General features: G+C 42.7%; 1 protein-coding gene across 1 annotated transcript; it reads left to right on the top strand.

Moving 5' to 3' along the window:
• The first annotated feature begins 1,758 nt into the window (after positions 1-1,758).
• btc (betacellulin, epidermal growth factor family member) lies at positions 1,759-7,817 on the top strand. Its single transcript, XM_030354920.1, has 6 exons — positions 1,759-2,031; positions 2,850-2,957; positions 5,336-5,456; positions 6,312-6,458; positions 6,972-7,104; positions 7,616-7,817. Exons 1-5 carry the CDS (start codon positions 1,992-1,994, stop codon positions 7,096-7,098), a joined length of 543 nt encoding a protein of 180 aa, XP_030210780.1. The 5' UTR covers positions 1,759-1,991; the 3' UTR covers positions 7,099-7,104; positions 7,616-7,817.
• The last annotated feature ends 4,349 nt before the right edge of the window (positions 7,818-12,166 follow it).

The following is a 12,166-nucleotide window of genomic DNA, read 5'->3' on the forward strand; positions in this document are numbered from 1 at the left end:
ACACACACACTTACAGCCCCCCACACACACAAGCACAAACATGTGTGCGTACACACACACACACACACACACACACACACACACACACACACACACACACACACACACACACACACACACACACACACACACACACACACACACACAATCTATACTTTTTATGAGTAAGGCCCATTAAGGTCAATTTCAACACACGTGAGTTTTCAAAATGTTTTATGTAATCACCAAGGTGACAAGAATCACGACTATCATTAAAAGTATATCTACTATTCCTTTTACGTGTGAGAGATGGAATTGTGTTTCAATGATCCCTTAGCTACAAAACACGAAACTTCAATTTCCTTAGCCCAAGGGGGAGACTATTGTCATGAGACATCTCCTGTGCTTGCTCGGTCATTTCCCCTTCCATAAGCACTTTAGACCAGTCTCAATGGATGTTACCTACTTCCCTATCTCCTTCACTCAAATAGAGTGTTCTTTTTTTTTCTTTTTTTTGTATTTTGCTGTTACTAACCCTGAATACTCAATTTTAAGAGTGAATTGATACGGTAAAGGGGGCAGAATTCCCTCCTTATTTAGAAATGATAAATTTGCCCCCCTAACCTGTCACACCAAATTTGCACCCATTATAAACAGTGATATGATGTCTTGGCTGTTAGAAGACACACAACATATGACCAAAAAATATATAGGCCTATGGAATAAATCACCAAATAAATAAAGACACTTTCAAAGGTAACAAATTGTGCCTGTGTGTGTGTGTGTGTGTGTGTGTGTGTGTGTGTGTGTGTGTGTGTGTGTGTGTGTGTGTGTGTGTGCGTGCGTGCGTGTGTGCGTGTGTGCGTGCGTGCGTGTGTGTGTGTGTGTGTGTGTGTGTGTGTGTGTGTGCGTGTGTGCGTGTGTGTGTGTGTGTGTGTGTGTGTACGTGTGCTTCCACGGCTACATTAAATGCGTGGCTTCTGCTGACCTCTTGTGTTTGGTTGTTGAACTGTAAATAGGATGAGATAGTAAATATTTAGAATGTCATGTAAATACTTTTGTGTGATTTCAAAATTCGTTCGAAAATTGCTTAATGAATGTTGAATTATCATAGATTTTTGGAATTATATCTCACACTGCTCCAGTTCACACAGCCACATAAAGCGTAACGCTTTAATAAACACATACACACCATATAATAAGAAGTAATATAGATCAATCCAAATGAAATTGTTTATACGGTCATCAACAATGATGAACGATGAAAAGGATCTCAGGCTCAAACCGGTATTTCAAGCAGGTAGAATGGTGATACTAGTGTCCAGGCACTCCCATAAATATGTCAATGGATTGCCCTTCTGAAAGGCTGCAGTTCAATGGAAGGTGTTCCAGTGTCCTCCCTATCCGTAGTTTCACCGGCGCTGACGTAGGATAGGCCTAAATCCAAGTCCTTTGAGAGACTGTTAGCATTGGTTTATACATCACCCCTGCACTTTGGATTATACCACGTAGTATTAGATTATCTCAACCGACAAGTAGAGCGGTCCACTGTATAATCTCATCTAAGGGGTTTAGAAGAGTATGGAAAATGTGCTCAATAGATTTAAATGCCAACTTTCAAATAAACTTAATTTGAAATACATCTCACTTGGAACCCCTTTAGATAAGCAATTCCTAAAAGTATAGGAAGTCAATGTAGATAGTTGTATTTTCCCTTTAAAGGAAAGTGAACTGGTGTTTCGACCACGCCCCTTTCTGTGGCGTTGGTACGGCGTGCAGCCCGGCTGCTCTCCGGCTGACTCTCTGCTGGATCTGTTGGACTAACCCCTCAATGAACTCTCTCCCTCGAGCCGCGCACAGTATAATTTGTCTTTGGATAATTCATACCTTCACACAGTCGCACCGATGGAACGGTCGCCTCACCTGTAAGACTATTATTTGAGCTATATGAGTCTCTCTAACATAAACTTAATTTAGATTATTACTTCTTGGAGCAGAAGTATCCTACAGAGATGTCGAACTCATTGAGACTGTACTTCGGCATAGTTACAGGTAAGTTTAAAGCAGCGTTTGCTTCTTCATCATAACTTGTAAGCCTGTCGGGACTGTTTACATGCAGGCTACCAGGCTTTTATTGCCTTATTAGGCCAATGAATATTTAAAACATCTGTGTTATCGAAAATAAAAACTTAAGGTATAAACCTTATCATGGTTGTTAAAGTTTGTAAAGGTTATTATTGTTTCGTTATAACCATATAATTCACATAGTATGCTACTCTGTTGGTGTTGTTGGCCTAGACGTCCAAATACTTACAACCTTCCTTTCTTACCTGTGATCACAACTTAGGAATGTGAATGTGACTGTTGCAAACAGCCTTCTGTAATTTGACTGAAGATTAAAATGAGTCAATGCAGTGCTCAGTCGCAACGTGTGTGTGTGTGTGTGTGTGTGTGTGTGTGTGTGTGTGTGTGTGTGTGTGTGTGTGTGTGTGTGTGTGTGTGTGTGTGTGTGTGTGTGTGTGTGTGTGTGTGTGGTGAAGGAGTTTACAGTGTGTGTGTGTGTGTGTGTGTGTGTGTGTGTGTGTGTGTGTGTGTGTGTGTGTGTGTGTGTGTGTGTGAGTGTGTGTGTGTGTGTGTGTGTGTGTGTGTGTGTGTGTGTGTGTGTGTGTGTGTGTGTGTGTGTGTGTGTGTGTGTGCGTGTGTGTGTGGTGAGGGAATTTGCAGTGATTGTGTTTGTGTGTGCATTCAGGAGGAAGGGGGGAGATAGGTTAGTGTGTGTGAGGTATTAATATACAGGTTGATATAAATGCAATATGCCATTGTGTGTGATTATTGTTTGTGTGATCAGCACTGTTTGTTTTTTCCTCCAGCTCTGGCCTTATGCAAATACTGCCTGGCAGAATGGAATTCCACAGAGGAGTCGTCTGCCAATCGAACTGTGTCCTGCCATCACCATGGCAACCTCAACAATTGCACAGGTAGATATGAACGGGGAACGTGTGGGCAAGTCATAAAAAACAACAACTCTATGAAGCCTGAAATGTAGTATCGGTATTTGATGGAAAAACAACACCCACTGAACAAAAGGAATGCAACCAGGAAAACAACGAGAGAGTAATGGAGACAAACACATCAAAGATTCAAGAAGGAAGTTATTGTTGGGCTTGCACCACCAGTGTCCCATTACTGCTCTGCTCTACAGAGGGGACCACCATTACTATCAGGAGTGGAGTTGACCTGGGGTTGTAAATGGCGTCTCTGTGTTATTGGGAAACACAACACCTCGCACATGCAACCATGCCACAAGTAACATATTAATGCCCGGAGCTCTCTGTGACAAAGGGCGGCATCTCAGCCACTTTCAATGGAATTCCTAACAGGCTCAAAGTGTATGCTGCCTCGATTATACAATCAACCAGCCGCAAACATAGACTAGATCAATCAAACTGCGGAGTCATGGATTCTGACAATAGGTTTTCATCTAAAGGCTGTTGTGACCGGATAGCCTACTTCTTAATTCTCTCGGGAGGCATTGTGCAAGGGGCTGTTGTAGTGTTTTCAGCCCACAAAGATGTGCAAAGTGTTTGAACTGTTGCTAAACAATCCTAAAAGTAAGGGCGGGAAAGAGGGAGAGAGAGAGCACGGGGAAAGAGCAGGGGGAGATAATGAGAGAGGGGGTAAGGAAAGAAGAGAGAGAGAGAGAGAGAGAGAGAGAGAGAGAGAGAGAGAGAGAGAGAGAGAGAGAGAGAGAGAGAGAGAGAGAGAGAGAGAGAGAGAGAGAGAGAAAATCACAAATACCACACCAGATATTCGTAATCAGGTGCAGTAAAAAAAAATCGATCACCACCGGCAGAAACGCCCATGTTTTTCCTGTGCGTGACATCACCAGGCTTCCCGTGAAGATCAGGTTGCCCCTGGTCTATTAAAAGGCCAGTCCATACCAGAGCGAGCGGCGGCCAAACACAGTGAGGCAGGCAGCTCATTAATAACAGCAGGGCTCCATTAAAGTGCACAGCAGAGTTTCTATTGCGTATGTCATTGCTTCCATGATGTCATCAGCGATGGTGGCACAAGATGAAAGCTAATTAAGAGTTGGGGGATGGAGTGAATTAACCAATCAATGTTGGTGTCTCTTAAAATATACCATGGAAGGCCGAGACAGGTGGAGGTTTAATTATACATGCTCTGTTTGAACCATAAATGGAGTTGTTCCCTGGGACTCAGACTCGGACGCAGAACATACCAAATTAACCTAATTCACCTGCAAGTGTGCTAGTGTTGAATGTCTGACATGCAGCAACACTGCATGTCAAACATTCAACAGGCTGAAAAGATTAGGATAGCGAGTGACGCTATGTTTCTGAATTCTACTTGCTTTGGTTAAAAGTGTCTCATTGATGACTCGATGCAATGTGGTTACGTTATCCATTTGTGTTATCTCCTGGTGCTTCACACATACGCAATAACATTTGCATATATTTATCTTAACCTGATCCCCCCTTTGTACGTATATGCAACTCATCGTTCAGCGAATGCTTGTCAGTACAATAAATTAATCCTACATTATGCGTTAACATGTAGATTCCTACCTCTTCAAAAATGAGTGGGTGCGTTAATGAACATTTAAATGTAATGCAAATGTTCATCAACAAACTCGATGAAACGAAGAGTTATGCCTCTCGTCTGCAGAATTGAATTCATAAAAAAACTTCAGGCCAAAAAGTAAATGAGTATTTTCAATTAGATTCCAAAACGCGGCCTGCAAGGGAAAGCGGTGTAGCATGTAGTTTGAGCTATTTTTGCACCGCAATAATATTAAGGTCATGTTTAGTAATATTGAATTTGTTCTGAAGAGTATGCCTTCAGGCATGACAGAGAGCATGGCTCATAGGGACTGTGGTAGTTGGTACTTCAGTAGATACGAGTTACAAACACGGCAACTGTGTTTAAAAACCTGTCCTGTAGCTTGAGCATGCAGTCAATACCTTCAGTCAAAATGATGAAGGACTGATGAAATGAAATTCTAATTGAAAATCATTTTAATTAAAATCCACAAGTGTGTAATGAAGCTTGTTATTCTTAAACTAGGGCCCCTTCTTCACGTCTATACTCTAGATGAAACTCTTGTTTTGAGTTTGCCTAGCAGGGGTATCCAAAAACCAAATTTATTTAGGGAGAACATATTGGTGATCCATGGGTCGATGGGTTTCAATCATATTTGTTCCCTTTCAGACATGATATCCTTTCAGACAAGGATATTACCAGTCAACATTTGTGTTTTATTTCCAGAGATGGTATTTCCCCTGAATTTCATAACAGCCTCACCATGTTCCGTGTCTACATTTCATATCCACAGTGGAATCTAAAGACACTGGGCAGTGGAGCGGACATTTCACCAAGTGTCCCAAGGAACTGAAGCACTACTGCATCCACGGGTCATGTCGCTACATTAAGGAACAGAGCGCACCTTCATGTAGGTGAGGATGTGCAAGCATGAATACATATTTACTTGGACTACAGGGAAAAACACATAGCATTCATCACCGGAATGTAAGTCAGGCCAATGGACATCATGGGTTTGCATCAGGTTTTTCAGCGGTGACTTGAGCCTTGATCACGCATACTCTTAATTGTAGAATAGATTTATAGTATATGAGTAATACGTATGCCTATCAATAAATACATTTGTTTAAGTTCTTGTTCTTTTGGAAGGCCTAATGCCTATTTGCCTTACTATCAAAGGAATAATTGAGGAAGTATATAAAGAATATGTAAACATGATATCCCAGTGTTGTACCAGATCTGTTTCTGTTGGAACAGCAAGCAGTAAAAGTATTAACACTATAGATAAACCTCTTATACACACACACACACAAACACACACACAGACACAGACACACACACACACACACGCGCGCACGGACGCACGCACACACACACACACACACACACACACACACACACACACACACACACACACACACACACACACACACACACACACACACACACACACACACACACTGTAAATTCCTTCACCACACACACACACACACACACACACACACACACACACACACACTGTAAACTCCTTCACCACACACACACACACACACACACACACACACACACACACACACACACACACACACACACACACACACACACACACACACACACACACACACACACACACACACACACACACATCAATACACGCACACACATCAATACACATACAACACATTCAAATACATTCAACACACATCAACAAATGATAAAATCGCTTTATGATGTGCTTGTTATAATAATAACCATGCATCCCCTTGCAGGTGTGATGGAGGTTTCACAGGCTCCCGGTGTGAGCTTTTGGACCTGGGCTGGCAGATAGGAGAGAAGAAACAGATCATCATAATCTGCGTGGTGGCCGGCCTGGTGCTGTTGGTCCTCCTCATCATCTTCATCTGCCTCTGTTCACAGTGAGAACTTTGTGTGAGAAATGATGACCGGAAAGATAGAATAAAATACCACATGTATCACAATGGTCAATGACGCATTTAAATTCACATCCAAACACTGTAGCTGTTGCTATTGCTACTACTATTGCAAACCTGGTTAAAATCCGATTGCTATTGCATACCTTTCTTTATCTTTCTTCTGTGGATTTTCAGTTATTCGTAGGATGTACTTTATTCATCCCAGACTGGGAATGTGGGTGTCACAGTAGAAGTACCACACGAATGAACATAATATGAGATTCTTGCAACGTACCTAGGAGAAAAAGTGAGGTAGTGATTATGAAATACAGGCTCTTCCATCAATGTGCTGTTCCATTAAGGTATGCGTCATTCTCCAAATGATATGGCCCTCAAAGAGTAACAGTGGTTCGGGGGGAGATAAAGTCACAGATTTACAACGCACAGTGTGTTGAAGTGTCTCCCGGTTCCTCATAAGACTGACGGGACGTCCTGTGATGCGTGTGTCCCCCCTAGTCGAGGGTTCAGGAGGTTAAGGCGGCGGGAAAGTCCCAGAGATGTTGAGGTACCGGACAACAGGGAGAAGTTCAAGATGCTACCTAACCACGTCCAGCCAGACCCAACGACCCCATCTACGCCGTGAGAGACGGTGGGTTCAAGTGTGTATATGTGTGTGTGTGTGTGTGTGTGTGTGTGTGTGTGTGTGTGTGTGTGTGTGTGTGTGTGTGTGTGTGTGTGTGTGTGTGTGTGTGTGCGTGTGTGCGTGTGTGTGTGTGTGTTTGTGTGTGGAAGAGAGTGCTGTCAAGCATTGTGTAAATCCTGTGCGATTGTCTCATAACTACGGCCACATACAAACACTCCATCCCAGACTGTTTCCACTCCCTATATAGAGTTCACTGCACACACACGCAAAAGACAGGGAGAGCGTTTGTGAGTGAGTGAGTGTGTGAGAGGTGGCATACGTACACCGCTCTAGCTTGTGTATAGTGTGCATAGTGTGTGTGTGTGTGTGTGCGTGTGTGTGCATGTGTGTGTGTGTGTGTGTGTGAGTAGTGTGCAGTGTGTATTTGTGTGCATTTCCACTGTGAGTGGACATATTGTAATGCCTCAGAGGATATTGCCACCGGCTTCCTGACAGCTGTTCCCTTATCTCTCCGCAGTCATAAACCTCTGCCGGGCCCGCCCTCCCGGTCAGAACAAGGTCCGGGCTGGGGAGTCAGCAGGCAGCGGCATCGGGACATGAAAGCCGGTGTGTGAAAAACGGATTGGTCAATCACATGCTGATGTCAAGACGAGATAAGCAGAAGAAATGGCTAACTGATTTGCCGGTATTGGGAGATACCGCCCCCCCCCCCCCCCCCCCCCCCCTCTCAGCGGCAACTCAGACTTTACTTTTCCCTCCTCGCGGCTGGGTTGCGGGTTTTGAAAGGTTTGCTTTATCTTCGGCAGTAAACAGGAGTAGGCTGCCTCTTCACATGTATCGTGGCTTTCTCTGATTGGACGAGCTCTGATATGCGCTGGCTCCATTCATGCTGACAGCCTTACGTTCATAGAGAAAGGGCCCGGAGCAAATGGTTGATCAGGTTATCAATCTTTCCCCTCTGCTATACTTTTTGGTCGCTTTTAGTTTAGGCTCCCGTTGAGCTGAACTGAGAGGTAGAAAAGATCAGAGATGTTGTATCCTGGATTCGCTTGATGAACCCTTACCGCAGGATAATGTCAAAGCAGCGAGGCACGATATTATTTGTTTGTGTAAAGAAGCTTTTCTATTTCTGTATACTTTATTTATAATTGTATTTACGTTCTGTACACGCTATAGCTTCTCACGTTCTACTGCACACTGCGTTTTCGACCGAGATCTTGGAAACGTGCTTCAGTCATTATCGCTGATCTCCAATTGCTTTAGCCTATTGTTTTATTGCATTCAATTGGGGGAAGAAAACTTTTTTCGCTTCATCCAGAGAAAAAGTCACGTAAAACAAGAGAAAATACCTCACAATCCCAATACTCTTTTATTTTCCCCAAATCAACCCTGCCGTAGATTCTGGATATCTGTGCGCCTGCCGTACAGAATATTGTTACTAGTCAACATCAGCAATGCCGACAGACTAATGAACTATGCTAGCCAGACCCCCCCCCCCCCCCCCCCCCCCTCCCCCGACCCAAACCACTCCTGGGGGTTGGAAGATGACCAATTCTGGGGAGTATTACAAGCCCAACTTGTGCTGGCAGGATTATTATTATTTGACGCGTGTATTTGGAGCCGCGGAGCCTGCGAGCGTCGTCTCCGGGAACAGGACCGTGACTGTGTTCGCACCAGACGGGGGTGAAAGTCTTTCACTGTGTTGACAACTTTCCAGACGGAAGCGTGGAGCCGTTCACTGAGTGCAATGGGTATCTCCTACGCGCGCGGTCGTCTCTCCTCCACTCTGAAAGAGGGAGAAGGTGAAGGAGAACTGTGTGGAGCTCCACTCTGAGAGGGGGCGAGGGTGGAGGGGGACTGTGTGAAGCTCCACTCTGAGAGGGGGAGAGGGTGGAGAAGAGGGTGGAGGAGGGCTGTGTGACTCTCTGCCACTCTGAGAGGGGGGAGGAAGCTCCTCTCTGAAAGATTGAAGAGGTTGGAGGGGGACTGTTTGCCTCTCCCCCACTCTAAATTTGAAGTGGGTGGAGAGAATGGGGGAGCACAGTGGGAGTAAGCAAGATTTCTGATAACAATTTTTATACATGTCAGCAAGTTTTAAATAAAACAAATATTAATTATTTTTCAAATTCAGACTCTGGAAGATCTGGTCTGTTCGTTTATTAAAGAACCACACAAATAGGGCCTAATCAGATGGGCATACTGACTCTCGACATCTGTAGTTTACCCGAGGGCATCGCTGAGAAAGATGCCTTAACCCTGCACTACCCTAATTAATGGGGGAAAAAAAACGCTTTCTGGATGAACGCGTCTGATAAACACTAACTCACTATTTAAAGTGCTTTAAGTGCCTTGAAAAGTGTGCAATCAAAATACAATGTGTTTATTTATTACTGAATAGTAATGGTAAAATGATTGAGTTTCAGATCCACCCAAAGATGTCCCAGTTGGGAAACAATGCTTTCGTCTGTGTACCTGTCATATCTCCCCTGTTATCACTGAAGTCCCTGGAGACCAGTGTTCACATGTTCTACTGTTCCAGGGGTTCAATGCTCGGTAGAACAACCTTTTGAGCTCAAGGCGTAGAAGAAACTACCATAGAAGAAACCATTCCGGAATAACCAAGCGACCAGTTGTTATTTAGAGATGTAAACTAAATAGTATAAATAATTTGTACTTAACTAAATACTACTATATTTTCTGTCGACTTTATTTTTTACGTCACCACAAACATTAAATATGTTTTTACTTGTACTCCAATACATTTGCAGTGGACTGAAAATGATCGCCTTACCATAATGGATCTTTACTAAAGATTTACTTTTTATCGTGATGGCAAATGAAGGCACATCAAGCCCAAATATTATTTGCTGGAAAAACACAAATAGATGTCGTTCAGTTACAGCGAAAGCAGCAGTATGAACACATCAATCTAACTAGCCATAGCTTTCATCCCCTAACAATTGGGCCGCTGGTTGAAGACTTTTGGTACAGAAGTACATTTTATTTGAGCTTCTCTTTGACTTACTAAAGGGATTTTCAATTTACTTTTCCATTGAGGTATCTGTACTTATACTTCATTAGGTACTCATAGTCACATTGTACAGTTGGGGAATTTGATTTACAGCATATGATGCAGTAGATACTTTGAAGTATACAAAGTTTTATACCAACAAAAATGTCACATTTTGGCACTTTAAATGTTTTTTATTGCTAACCCCGTTAATGTCTTTGTAAGCAGAATTCAGTAACCAAGTGTGATAAAATATAGATTGATCCGGTTATCTCAAAGGAATTATCTTTAATCACTCTTTTGTTTAAGGACTAAGCACTCACAAATGTTTCCGTCTGGGATGTTGGTCACTGGTAAAGCTTTTTCCGGAAAGAGAATGCTTATCTTGCTTGTCTCTACTTGCATTTTATCTTCAAGATTCCTGCTTTCAAAATGTGTTTTAGTAACTGACCAGGAGGAATCAGAGTTCTGGATTAGAGTACCTTTCAAACCCTGATTAGGAACCTTTCACCAGTACTTCCTGAAATACTTCTAGGTCTATTTATATAGCAACCTTTGATCAACAGTTTGTTATGCAGGTTATCCTGCAGAATTATGATGCCCCTTTGTTTTTTTATACTCTCCTTCAACATGTAAGCCTTAATGGCATGGTTTAATCACAGCTCTTAACATCCAGTATGAAAACCGCTAGGCATAAGTGAGAAAAAATCTATCGTTGGATCATGGACAGTCCTTAGCTAACCCTAACCCTAGCAGTGAGTTAACCCTAACCCCTACTAGTGAGTTAACTCTAGCAGTGAGCTTACCCCAACCCTAGCAGTGAGTTAATCCTAGCAGAGGGTTAACCCTAACCCTAGCAGTGGGTTAACCCTAACCCTAGAAGTGAGTTAACCCTAGCAGTGAATTAACCCTAACCCTTGCAGTGAGTTAACCCTAACCCTAGCCTGTAGTTCACCTGAGGATTTTCACCCTCATTTCATTCATTGTGTTTGTCAATAGAGCAAACAGACCAACCAAAGGCTGATTAGTCTCAGGGGTGTGTGTGTGTGTGTGTGTGTGTGTGTGTGTGTGTGTGGTGTGTGTGTGTGTGTGTGTGTGTGTGTGTGTGTGTGTGTGTGTGTGTGTGTGTGTTGTGTGAGTCTGGTGGTGAATAACGTGATTGCAGTTAAGGACAGATACATACCAGATACTTTCAATGTCGCGTTTCCAAATACCTTGAAACAGGAGCTGATATACAGAATCTCAGCCGTCATTTGATCCGAGAGAACAAATAGGCCAATATTATTGGTTGGTGAGGATGGACTGGAATGTGTGAAAGTGTAGCCTACTGCTTGCGCCAGCTGCTAACTTCGGGCTATTAATGACGGTTGGCATAGAGATGTTGCAGCCAATGGAAAATTATGTATTTAATCTAAGTTGGTTTTAATAAGGACCTAAACGTTTGTTTTGTTTTGGCACAGTGGTAATAGTGCTTCTAAATTCGAGAAATTAAATTGCAATCACAGAAGTAGACAGTAATGAGTTGTTGTTCATTGTTGGGTAATCAATCATTAAATTATTTGTAATTTTTAGAAGTGATTGATGGGCTTAAAATTGTTCTGCAAAACAGGTTTGCCCTCAACAAAAATAGTGAACAAAAAGTCGTGCATTCTGATTGCCTTACTAATAGTTAGATTAGTTTATGTCGTGTCGCTAAGCACCACAGGAGGCCAGTATAGTACAACTGTTCTAATATTGGAACTGGCCTATAATGTTATCATATGCTTGTCATTTCAAAATGTATTCTGTGGATTAACATAATTTATTTGATGGTAAGTCACCCTTGATAGGTTTGACGCATTAATTATTCAACCCAACACACACAGATTACCCACACCATCAATGCGTTGTCATCTAAATCACACAAAATAAATTCCCTGCCAGGGAAGGAAGGAATATGTAAAACAGGGGGAGGGAATCTTTTTTTGAAAAATAAGAGGATCATACATTTCTGGAGGGGTGATGTGCTGTCTCATAATTCGACAGGGTATTAAAGAGTTGACGCACAGAGGCCAACAT

The sequence above is a fragment of the Gadus morhua genome, chromosome 4 (assembly GCF_902167405.1).
Source record: "Gadus morhua chromosome 4, gadMor3.0, whole genome shotgun sequence".
Classification (NCBI taxonomy): Eukaryota; Metazoa; Chordata; class Actinopteri; order Gadiformes; family Gadidae; genus Gadus; species Gadus morhua.

What these genes read in the sequence shown, in the direction of transcription:
- btc (XM_030354920.1), top strand. Translation starts at nt 1,992, where the DNA reads ATGTCGAACTCATTGAGACTGTACTTCGGCATAGTTACAG. An exon ending in CAGAGCGCACCTTCATGTAG is followed by an intron (nt 5,457 to 6,311) that starts GTGAGGATGTGC and finishes ATCCCCTTGCAG; the next exon opens with GTGTGATGGAGGTTTCACAG. An exon ending in TTCATCTGCCTCTGTTCACA is followed by an intron (nt 6,459 to 6,971) that starts GTGAGAACTTTG and finishes TGTCCCCCCTAG; the next exon opens with TCGAGGGTTCAGGAGGTTAA.